Raw genomic sequence first — 12,772 nt, forward strand, 5'->3', positions numbered from 1 at the left:
TAATATAATGTAATATGCAGTATATAATATTTCAACATGTACCTATTTTTCGGTATGCAATGAGGATTCGGTATACCGAATGTTCGCTATACCACGGTATACGGTATCATACTGTACCAAAAATTGCGGTATACCGTAAAACCGGTATTTTTCGGTATGGTAAGTGCAGTATTTCGGTATTTTTCCTCACCCCTCGCTATTACTTGTCATTAATTTCTTTTCAATCTGTTCACCAATATTTGTCACACTTACTTTAAACTATTTTTTGTAATGAACACCACAATTCACTAACTTTATCTAACTCATAATTTATTACTCCTACAAAACTTTATAAAACAAGAATCCACATTTCATTAACTATTTTTACCATTTTTCTTTACACTGCTTAAAATTCGGCCCGAATCAATCTGTGACATTTTGGTTTGATTAAATAAATTTACTGTCTTTATATGATTCAACTTAGAAATACTACAATCTCACTGAATTCTTGAACTAGTTATACTTTAAAAAAAAATATATACCATGTTCATAAATTATTAAATGAAGTACTCTTTTTTTTTCCTATTCTAAATTACATATAGTCCTATTAACAATTGTTATATATTATTTTATATAGTCCTATTAACAATCTTGTTATAGCCAATTTTATAATACGAAATGTCCTGAAATTTTATATTTTTATCAATAAAGAGAAACTCGATATTAAAATACAAACCAAAAAATGAGGAGTAAAAAGTTGAAGTAAATAGGAGTACTCTAAATTTAATACCTCTCCAGTCTTGTCATAAGCGATTTATATTTTTTTTTGTGAAACATCACATTATTTCATTTTCTAACAAAAAAATTAACACATTTTATTTCTTGTCTATTTTATTCTTTTTCGAATTATAAAACTTTATTTATTTTCTACTTTATATTCTCCATGTTTAACTCTTTAAATATCATTTTTTAAATCTCATGAAAAAAACGTCTTCATTATGTTGGAATAGTTTTTATTTTTCAACAAAATCTAATACTACATTCGTTCCAAAAGAATATACACTTTGGGTTTAACACGAATTTTAATACAAAACTGGTAAAGTAAGAGAGAGGTCAAGAGAAAAAGTATTAAAATTTTATTAGTGGAGAATGAGTCGTACATTCTTAAAAAGAAAACATTCAAAATTATAAAGAACATATTCTTGTTTTACGGACTAAAAGGAAATAGTGATATTGTCGTGAGTATGAACAAATATTAGATTACAAATCTTTCCTAATCAATCAAAAAGTGTGCAACCACACATTTGATTCGTGACCATCTTACTTACTCACGGAATCGCAATCATTTTCGTTGGATGTAATTTTGATGGGTGTCGCCTTCTTTGATATTCAAGAATTTATGTTCTCATCGGTATTCAATTAGTATTGAATTGTCATTTTTAAGTTGCAAAATACGTAAGTCTTGAGGTTGGATCGAACTTAATTAAAGTTATATTTACAGGCGTGATATTACAAATTAAAGTGTTTTTAAATTAGGATCAAACTTAATTAAAGTTTGATTTACAGGCGTGAGTGATATTGCAAATTAAATTTTAACTAAAATTTGTTTAAGTATATTTAAACCGTACAAAAACAGAGCCAACTGCAACAAACGGCAAATGGTTGAAAACTGGTGGAAATCCTCCTCGCCTCTCTCCCTTGCTCTAGATTTTCTCCCACAATTTTATCTTTCCATCAAATTCAATGTATAAACCTTGTTCCCTGTTATCTAGGGTTGGCTTTGGCTTCTCCATTTCCGTTTCTGTACTCACGATAAATATTTATATGTTACTATACATCGCCTCGTTGTTTAATCCCTCACATTGACTGATCTCCGGTGAGCTCAATCTTCTCTTCATTCTTTCTGGAAATTTCACATTTGATGCTTCTGTGTGGTTGCTGAATCTATCTTATTGTTCTTCTCCTTTTTTTGGCTCTCTAGAGTTGAATTGCAGGACACGTCATAATGATTCCTGATTCTCGTGTTCATGAATCGTCGATGGAGAATGGATCAATGGTAATTCCATGCACGCCGGAGGAAGAGAGGAGGATCGTAGAGGAATTGACCGCCAAAGCTGAGGCTAATTTGCGCGAGGGAAATTCGTATTACGTCATCTCCACCAGGTAATTGGTTGCCCTCATCGCTCCTGTTTCTTTTTTGATTGAGTTTTAATCCGAACTAGAATCAATAATGCTCCTTCGCTTAGGTTCTGATGGATAATCGATGATCGATAATCTTAACCCTTTTAAACTTCTATTCAAAATTTCAAATATTGTAGTTCCGGTGATATGGAGATTCCGTCTCAGTTATGCATTATGCTTAACTTTGAGCCTTTGAAGGCATGTAACTGTGATGTTATTGATTTTGAATCTCGGCTAATTCATCTCATTCATCTTTATATCGTAAATGGAAGATGAATGTTTGATCAGAAACTCATAAGTATTCTCTCTTTTTTTAAATGTCGATTTTTAATCTCAGCTAATTCATCTCCAACTTCTGTATATTTCTTTTTATGCCTTATGTGAACGTCATAGACTGACATTATTTGGACATCAATACATATGTCACTTTCTTATATGGTTAGGAAGTGACTTTGACTTCTGATTTTTTACCAAAAAGCATACCGTGCCTGTTTTTTTGGACATAAGCTTTTAGCATAGCTTGTCAATTTCCCAGTAGAAGAACGAACACTTGTTGTTTTAATTTGTGTTGACGATTACATGTTTATGTTACTCTGTACCTCTTTTTTGAGCAGGTGGTTTATGGCATGGCAAAGGTACATTGGGAAAATAGAGAATGGTTATCCATTTGATAGCAATTCTGTTGGACATCCATCTGTGGCAAAAGATAGGCCTGGACCAATTGATAACAGTGACCTAATTGTAAATGAAATAGTAAAAGATAAAGATGAAGATCTGCTACTTCATAGAACTCTGCAAGAAGGGCATGATTATGAATTAGTTCCCGAAGAAGTTTGGGAGAGGCTTCTGAAATGGTACTCTACTAACCTGCCTCATTCTTGAGGCTGTTTCCGTAAATGTCTAGAAAATTTCTTCTTTTTCCTCAACTCCGAGGAGAAAGAATTCACACAAGCATTTGGCAGGCTACTGTGTGCTGTTCACATAGGAATTATAAACATGTTTACATGGTGAATCTGGTGATGCTTTAAATGGAATTTCGCAATTTTCCTGAAGCTTTAATGTATTTCTCCCCAGGTATAAAGGAGGGCCGGTATTGCAGCGAACAATGATCTCTGTTGGGGAACAACATAAGCAATTCAGTGTGGAGGTCTTCCCTGTACATCTCAGGTTGATTGACTCTAGAGACCAGAGTGAGGCAGTTATAAGGTTAAGTAAAAAGGTAAGCTCTTTTGTATTAGCGATGATACTTTCTTTGATGTTATTCTGTATCGTAGTCTCAGAAGTCATAGTATTTCTTTCGGCACCATCACATAACCATTGAGTTATCCTCAGCACAAGAAGATGGTAGCACTTCAAACTTGCTTCTTTCATGTTTAATGCAAAATTGTTTATGTCATTCAGATCTTGTATTAGCTTGATTGATTATCCTATCTTTTCCATTTACACTATATCGGAACTGTCATGTATTAGTCAAAGCTATGTGGTACTTGGGTACCATGCTTATCATAGATACACCCATATGGTTTTTTTAGCATTGAAGCTGATATCTTGGAAGTTCTAATAAATAAGGGATATCCTGGTTCTTGCTGATTCTGTTTTCTGTTTTCAGGCTTCTCTATGTAGCCTTTATGAAAAGGTCTGTCAACTAAAAGCTTTAGATCCAGAAAAGGTTAGTTTATATAATCAAGTGTTTCATTATATCTGGATATATAGTTGGTAATATCATGATATGTTATCTTTCTGAAATTTATACAGGTTTGTATATGGGACTACTTCAATAGGAAGCAGAAAACTTTATTAAGTTCTTCTAGCCAAACTCTGGAGGAGTCTAATATACAGATGGATCAAGAAGTAAGCTCACAATGTTTTCATATATTTAGAGATCTGGTTATTTTTTTGTTCCTTGGGACGGAAATTTGAAATTATTGAGTGCTGACATCTACTAAGCATTGGCGTTGCTGCTTGACTAGATTTGTCTCTAGCAGTTATTTTTATTATACTCTTGCATTAACATGATTGTGAGTTTGCTGATTTCTGAAGGCCCTCTATCTCTTCCTACAGATTCTTCTTGAGGTACCAGTTGATGGATCTACCAGGGTCTCAACTGGAAATAGCTTAGCAATGATTCCAGTAGAGTCCACAGGATCAACGTCTTCCATTGCTGGTGGGCCATCTATATCTAATGGGAATTCAGCTAGTTATAACTCCAGAAGACATGAGCAAACTACTTCAACATATGGGGATATGGAGGGTGGACATGATGGTTTAAAGCCTGGATCTGGAGGAGATAGAGGTCTAGCAGGATTGCAAAATTTGGGGAATACTTGCTTCATGAATAGTGCGCTTCAGTGTTTAGTTCATACACCGTACCTTGTTGATTACTTCTTTCAAGATTACAGTAATGAGCTCAACAAACAAAATCCTTTGGGAATGCATGTAATTGTTCTGTTCCATTTTTTGTGTAAGATTTTTGTACTCAATTTTTATTCAGAAAGTGTTCTGACCATTTTCATCTTGCAGGGAGAGCTTGCGCTCGCATTTGGTGAATTGCTGAGGAAACTCTGGTCTTCTGGTCGAACTCCAGTTGCACCTCGTGTATTTAAGGGAAAACTTGCCTGTTTTGCTCCCCAGTTCAGTGGTTATAATCAGCATGATTCGCAGGTTATTTTTCATCTAAAGTTGAGATTAAGATACATTGTCTCTTTTTTATAAGGTACCTTGAAAATTTATGTTTTGATGTTGTCATTCGGTTAAATATAATAAGACGTCTGTACACAATCATATTTTGTGTTAGTTTGATAGAGAAGATTGCGAGAGGAGAGGATGGAGAAAACCCACAGAAACACACGAGCAAGAGATGAGCTGGACAGAAAAATATATAGAATAGAAAATAAAAATACAAGAGATAATCCTCTAACGATGCCCTATGGTAACTACTGTCCTACATTAATTTCTAAGACACTTTGTTCTTCTATTGAGGAGTTATTATAATAAAAACTGACTTACTCCTACTTTGAATAAAACTCCTAATGCAATACTAACTCTAAAAGATTATACGTATCTCAAACTACTATACTCCATAAAGAACTAGACTCCTTCATAAAACAAATATGCTGATAAATAACAATTAATAACTAAGGACTGCACAGAACGATCTCTATCATAGTGTGTCAGGAACATTGAATTCTATCAATCAATTATACTATTAAACTAGAATTTGATTTGAGGTAAGAGCAGTCCCTTAAAGTATGCGATGACATTATTAATATTCTTGTATGCCTCACAAACTGTGGATATTAAGACCAGTCCCTTTATATGATGTCCTGTTTTATCAATGAGTTTTGGCATGGAATTGTAACTGCATGGATATAATCAACTTCCATTTTTTGTTGACATCAGTGTAAAAAGATGATGTGAAATTGTTTTCATTAGGAGCTCCTTGCTTTTTTTCTGGATGGGCTGCATGAAGACCTAAATCGTGTTAAGCAGAAACCCTATATTGAGGCAAAGGATTATGATGGTCAGCCAGATGAGGTAGTTGCTGACGAGTTTTGGAAATATCACAAGGCCCGGAATGATTCAGTAATTGTAGATATTTGTCAGGTGAATAACTTGGTCTTCTATGTGTTTCAATCAATACTAGTTTGATACTTTGATATATCCAGATACTCTTCTTTTTCGTTCACTGGATGATTTTGATCTACAAGAGCTGCATTTACCGTATAACATTTATTATATGGACTGAGAACCTCACTGAACATGTATGGAATATAATCGTTTTGAGAATAATTACCTGAAAATGCACTGATCTTAAGGCATTTGTGATAGCATGCATACATTATAAAATTGCCATGTGTTACGAAGATATTTTTATTAGGAAGATGGTTAAATTCTGTTAAATTTTTTAAAAAAATGTAGGAAATTCAATCAATAAGCATATTGAATGGAAAAAGTTGGTTTTTTTTCAAAACTGAACAGGGTCCTGGGAAAAATGGAAGGAGTTCAGAAAGTGTCCTGACATATTCATTTACTGTCATTGACAAATTACCTGTAATTATATCTTATAGGTCTTATAAACATAAAGTGATTGGAAACTATCTTGTTGCTGGTATAGAATGGTGTCTGTAAGGAAACAGAAAGAGGAGAACGATAGAAAGGGTATAGCAGAAAAACATAGTGTCATAGTGTGATATGGACTTTGATTTCTGTTTTCAATATGTTACCTTCATTGTAAGTGGGGAACCGTTATCACCATGGACACAGGGGTAAATGGGGAACCGTTATCACTAGCTTAAACTACATGGAATGTGAACATTGTTGAAATTGCAAGTGAAATACAATATTTTCCTGTTCACCGAACCCCTATTTTATAATTTGCTCTTTTAATATTCATTACCGCATATCACCAAGTATCATTTGTTATCAGTATGTAATATCCAGAAATTAATTTATATGATGCAATCTGTTTCAGGAATAGATTTTGATAGATGTTTACAGTTGTAAATTTTTCTACTAGATGGAATTCATTTCTCTGACATGATTTTCTTCTGTATAATTACCTAATGATTGACATTTGATAGGGCCAATACAAATCAACGCTGGTTTGTCCAGTGTGTGACAAGATATCTATAACATTTGATCCCTTCATGTACCTATCATTGCCTCTTCCGTCAATAGCTACTAGATCTATGACAGTAACAGTGTTATATGCTAATGGAAGTAGCCTTCCTATGCCATTGACTGTTAATGTTCTGAAGCAAGGAAACTGCAAAGATCTTATCCAGGCATTAGGTATTGCTTGCAGCTTACAAAGTGATGAATACTTGCTCCTCGCCGAGGTAATAATATGTCCACTTCCCATCTCTAGTGTTAGGATTTTTTCATTAGTCTTGTCAAACCAGCTTATTTGAAGGAAGGATTCGACTTTTTGCCCTGTAGGTCTATGAAAATCGGATATATCGATACGTGCAAAGTCCATCAGAACTATTGGCTACAATTAAAGATGATGAACATATAGTTGCCTACAGACTTCCAAAGAGGGATACTGATTTAACAAGAGTAGAGATATATCACCGACACCAGGCCAAGTGAGTTCCCTTTATGTACCAGGACAAGCCACTTATGTAAGCATCTTACAGGCTTGTGTGGTGAACTTAACAAGGAACTTCAGTTTGTGTTGGGAAATATTTCTTTCTTGCTGTGCCACACTTACAGGATTGCATCCTTTGCTTCTTCTGTTTTACTATCTAGATGTCTTTGAATATAACTAGTGCAGACTTATTTGATGATAAGCATCTAAAACCATTCATCTCAAGTTCAAATTACTTTTTTCTGTGTTAAACTTGCTATTAAAGTGGTGCAGTAATTCTAGGTCTAGCTGTGTCAACTGTTACACAGTTGGGAGTCAAGAGCGTCACATTCGAACACTGTGGTGGTGTTGTAGCTATAAACTCAGTAGTATTATGAAAGTAATAAGAATAAACTGCAGTGTCATTGTGAAAAGCACTCAACCCTATCCAATGAAAATCCTAATGAGTGAAAATATTTTCTTTGTGAATGTATCTGATGGACACTTGATCTATATAATTTGTTGGTCTCGCCTTCAATTATCTCATAATGGTTATTTTCTCCAGTGAGGGTAAGCTGTTCTTGACGCCATTAGTGACGGACTTAGAAGATCCACAATCTGGAGCTGATATTTATCTTGCTGTTGAAAAAATGCTCTCTCCTTTGCGAAGGAAAGAATTAGATACTTCAACAAGTATGGACTATTGCAGAGAGAATGACTCCTCTTCCAGTACCCCAGAAGACAAAATGAACACCTGCAGCAGTCAATTACTACCAGAAATCCAATCAACGGTGGAAATAGAGGGAGACGAAATACCCAGCAAGGACTTCACATTTCAGCTTTGCATCACTGAAGATAATGGTTACAAATGGAGGCCTATAATGAAGGATACCCCCATAAGACCTGGTCGTTTGACAAAATTTTTAGTTGAATGGACTGAAAAAGAACACGAGATTTATGATGGTAGTCATCTACAGGTTCTTCCTGAGGTTCACAAGTCTCGAATCTTTGCAAACAAAAGCAAGCAAGAAGCTGTGTCTCTATTTAGTTGCTTGGATGCTTTTCTAAAAGAGGAGCCTCTAGGCCCTGATGATATGTGGTATGTAATAACCATGAAGTTACCATATATCATTTTTGGGCTTGTTTGTTTTTCTTACACGCCTAAACTTGGATGTAGGTATTGCCCTCAGTGCAAGGAACACAGACAAGCTGGCAAAAAATTAGATTTGTGGAGATTGCCAGATGTACTTGTGATTCACCTGAAACGATTCTCGTATAGTAAATGGCTGAAAAACAAACTTGACACAACTGTTGATATTCCCATCCACAATCTTGACGTAAGCAAATATGTGAAGAGTAAAAATGCTTCTGCTGGGAGTCATATGTATAATCTGTATGCCATTAGTAACCACTATGGGGGCCTTGGTGGTGGACATTATACTGCTTACTGTAAGGTAACTACTTAATCCGGATTCAATATGCTCCGCAAATTTACATGATTGTAATCATCATTTGTCATTCTAGTTTGAATATAGCATGCGTTCTTCCATGCAAATCCAAGAATTGGAACCGTTTGGTTTTTCTGGGGATAGCTGCATCTTGAACATTGTCATTACTGTATTTACATCCCATTATTAACCTCCTCTTAATTCGTGACTGAATTCAGATTTGTTATACATTCTTGCAGCTAATTGATGATGGAAGGTGGTATCATTTTGATGATTCTCATGTGTCACCTGTGAGTGAGTCCGAGATCAAAACAGCTGCAGCTTATGTATTGTTCTACGAACGAGTTAAAAATAATTTAAACGGAACATTGGGGGAGCCATCAGAGCATCATATTCCTTCTTGATGTGTGGCTGATGCTCTTTTTGCTCTAAAAAACTATCATGCTACCTGGTTGATAAAGCAAACCCGCACTGGAGTTGACGGTGGGCCATCACTTTTTTAACCCTGCTAACAGAAAATGTGTGGAAATAGAGCGTCAATGCAATCTAGGTGACATGTTATGCTGAAAGCGCAAGAGCTGGGGACAGTGATGGCAATGCAATCTATGATATTATTTGAAGGGATTCAAATTTTGTAGGCAAGCTAGTTTATAACTTAATCTAGTGTGTAGTCATTCATTGGAAGGAAGCATTGGGGCTTTAGTGCTTATTTTAGTTTTACCAAATTAAATGTGAAGTTTTGGCTTGCTTTCTGGCTTGAGATGTCTGCTAGAAAAGATGTGCACCATCACTTTTTTTCTTCTTTGGAATAGAACGCTAACCAAAAAGTATGAAAAAACAGTTAAAAGTTGATTGATAAAGTAATATTCATCTCTCTCTCTCTCTCTCATTAAAGTTGGTTGTGCGATGCCTATATACAGGATTGTGTTTTGGCTGTGCACATGGAATGGAACCCAGTATATTGACTGGAAAACTGCAAGTATGAGTTTTGATTCTGAACAAGGAGCATTTTTTTCTAGTAAGATAATTGTATGAAAAAGATTGAAAATGCAGCTTTATTATATCTCTCGTCTTGTTCCAGGCAAAGATTTTAATTATTTACACCTTTTATAAAGAATTACTGCACTATTGTCAATTTAATACACTCGAGTTCTTATCCATTTTGGTTAAATGATTCCATCCCACATTGGTCTGTCTATACTGAGAAAGATGAATCAGCAGAATATAAATGCAAAAGGAACAGTGTTTCTCTCTTTCCATGAATAATTTGATTCGTAGCCCACTTTCTTTCTTGTGCATCACTTTTTCATCTCTGGTTATATTCCATCTATTTATTGCACAAAATAGTACTACTATTAAATGAATTGCAATTTAGCATAGCTAGTGAAATCGTGAATTATACTTAACCAGCATCGAAAGAAAGCAGCAATTCAAGTTCTCCATTAAATAATAAAACTCAAATTTTGATATGGTAACATGAATTCAATAATTAAAAAGCAGAATATGGATTTCAGGATGAATGAATAATTATTGTAATATGATCCCAAATTCTAGAGAAACGAATAATAATAGTGGTGGTCCATGTCCACAGCATCAAATCAAATCTAGGGTATAAGCTCACAAAAAAATAGAGAGGAAAAAGCACATACTCAATGCCAGCCTAAAAGTAACATAAGAGCAATGCATCTTTCTCGTATCCCATCACTCAAATAATTCAGCCGACCTTCCTAAATCTCCCATACTGCTAACTAACTGGATGTGGCCTCACCCCCGGCCGGGGCTGCCTCTAGGCTTTTTCGCGTTGAGTGAAGAAGCCCCTCTTGTTCTTTTTCAAGTGATTCTCTGTATGTACATTGATTCCCTTGGATATTATGATCAGAGATGAAATGCTACAATGGCCGAAACCGCCATGCACACAATTGATAGTGCCCATTGGAGAGGATTAGGAAGGCTCCTCTGCAAATTTAAGCAGCATGTCATCAGCAGCAAAGCAAAACATGTCTTTCTAAAAACAAACTAACTATGACTTCTACTTTAATAAGCAGCCATAGTTAGGAGGTGATCTGCTCAATATTCTTCTATTAATATCCCAAGTTTAATTAATTAACACCATCTTAGTAAGGTTCTCCCAGAAATTCAGTAGCACTAGAACACTACCCCCCAGCCATACTTTTCTTCTTTACCACTAGCACAGATTTCTAACAGGAATATAGACTACGCATAACATTCTAAATCCTTACTTAGGATCCCAGACAAGTTTCTACTCTCAAGTTTCTTGCTTTTTCCTTAACAATGAAACTGAATTCTCCCTACTTTTAAATCTGGTGTTAAATTATATAATGTGCTTGGTTCAATTCAATAACTCACTCAATCACAATTGAGTTCAACTAGATTATCCGGCGCAGATTAACGCAGTGGAATTGAGATCGCAGTCAGAGATTTCAGAATTTGTGATTAAATTGGACAACGACCTTTCAGTTTTTTAGATTAAATTCGCACGTTTCAGTTTTAAAAAGAAAAAAATCCTCTAAAATGAAAAGTTAGCTTACCCCGATTTCATATTTTGAAAGAGTTATGAATTTAATCCTAAAAATATTCAAAGGGAGAGAGACTGACCGCGTGGTCGGAAGTAATTGCCAAGTAGCCGTCGGACCCTGACGACGGCGTGCCGCCATCCGACACGGAAGAGTTACCACTCACCGATCCCAATCCCATCGTATTAAACCCCAAATTATAAACCGGGGTGCCATCAGGCTTGAACAGCCCGAAATTCCTCTCAGAGGTCGGGCCGGGCTTTTGATTCTCATTAAACAAGGCAAAAAAGTGCACATTCAAGTCCGCATTCGGCCTCATCGGCGTCCCCTTCTTCAGCTTCATCAAATTCCCGTTGTACAGGCGCGCGTTATCCGGCGTCGCCCCTGCCTCGTCCGCGTCCCCCTTCGACGGCCACCCCGTCTCCGAGATCTGCAAACACACACTCTTATACCCTAGCTTCTCCATCGCCGCGTACGCAGCGTCCACCTGCGCGTGGAACATGTTGTCGTAGTGCAGGCCCGATCCTTGATCGATTATCCCCGAGCCCGGCCCGAACAGCACGAAATCGAGCTGCACCTGCTTCGGATTGGACTTGTAGGCGAAGAAGGGGTAGGCGTTGATGAAGAAGGGCGATCCGACCTTGCTGTGGAATTCGAGGATGCAGGAGAGCTTCGGCGCCAGATCGCGGCGGAATTGGCCGGCGGAGGGCGGGTAGGAGACTTCTAAGATGGCGAGGTTGTGCGCGGTGGTGACGGCGACCTGTTTGTCGAGGCCTAGCGAGACGAGGGCGGTGTGGACGGATTCCATCGCCGGGAGGAGGTTATTGGAGAGGGCGGAGTCGTTGAGGGTGAGGACCTCGTTGCCGATGGCGATGAAGGTGATTTTGGTGGCCGGGAGGTAGCACTGGACGTTAGATTTCACCCAGGCGGTGGCCTGCTTCGGGTCGCGCATGCGGGCGAGGTTCTCGTTGCCGAGGCTGACGATGAATTCGACGCCGGAGTTGGCGAAGGCTTTGAGGACGCGGGGATCGGCGTCGTAGAGCTTAACGCTGCGGACGCCTATGGATTTGACGAGTGGGACCACTGATTCGGGGTGAGGGAGGTTGTTTCCAAGCTGGCCGTAGTTGATTCCCAGTGAAAACGCCAAATTCAACACCAATGCCGCTGCATATCATTATCATATGTATGTGCAATGTTAATTTCTATGAAATGAAGTTGTAATTGATTAGTCGAAAGGGGTTTTTACCTGAGAAGAGGAAGAGCGGGAGGCGGAGGGGACTCATTAGCTCCATTGATGTGATGGACTCTGTTTTTGACTCTTGAACCCTCTCTCTTTAAACCTCTATTTTTCTCTCTCGCATAAATTAAACGAAAATTCATTTCTGTAGAGCATCTCCAATAAGCACGGACGTCAAATAGCCATCAAATAGCCTTCACACTGCCACATCATCAGCACTACAATTCTCCTGCCGCATCAGCTTGCCACATCAACTGGACATCAAATAGCCCTCACATAGCCTTCACACTACCTATCTACATCACTAATAACAATTATATAATTT

General features: G+C 37.2%; 2 protein-coding genes across 2 annotated transcripts; one reads left to right on the top strand and one right to left on the bottom strand.

The window, feature by feature from the left end:
- The first annotated feature begins 1,612 nt into the window (after window positions 1-1,612).
- On the top strand, window positions 1,613-9,550 carry LOC121757300 (ubiquitin carboxyl-terminal hydrolase 9-like). The gene is made up of 14 exons (XM_042152838.1): window positions 1,613-1,855; window positions 1,961-2,142; window positions 2,775-3,014; window positions 3,235-3,379; window positions 3,770-3,829; window positions 3,916-4,011; window positions 4,222-4,596; window positions 4,681-4,821; window positions 5,593-5,763; window positions 6,741-6,998; window positions 7,099-7,247; window positions 7,794-8,327; window positions 8,406-8,682; window positions 8,916-9,550. Exons 2-14 carry the CDS (start codon window positions 1,985-1,987, stop codon window positions 9,078-9,080), a joined length of 2,769 nt encoding a protein of 922 aa, XP_042008772.1. The 5' UTR covers window positions 1,613-1,855; window positions 1,961-1,984; the 3' UTR covers window positions 9,081-9,550.
- A 607-nt stretch (window positions 9,551-10,157) lies between these two features.
- LOC121759096 (glucan endo-1,3-beta-glucosidase 11-like) lies at window positions 10,158-12,529 on the bottom strand. Its single transcript, XM_042154596.1, has 3 exons — window positions 12,457-12,529; window positions 11,293-12,374; window positions 10,158-10,632 (listed from the first exon to the last, which is right to left on the bottom strand). Exons 1-3 carry the CDS (start codon window positions 12,500-12,502, stop codon window positions 10,552-10,554), a joined length of 1,209 nt encoding a protein of 402 aa, XP_042010530.1. The 5' UTR covers window positions 12,503-12,529; the 3' UTR covers window positions 10,158-10,551.
- Between the last annotated feature and the right edge of the window lie 243 nt (window positions 12,530-12,772).

The sequence above is a fragment of the Salvia splendens genome, chromosome 12, assembly GCF_004379255.2.
Source record: "Salvia splendens isolate huo1 chromosome 12, SspV2, whole genome shotgun sequence".
Classification (NCBI taxonomy): domain Eukaryota; kingdom Viridiplantae; phylum Streptophyta; class Magnoliopsida; order Lamiales; family Lamiaceae; genus Salvia; species Salvia splendens.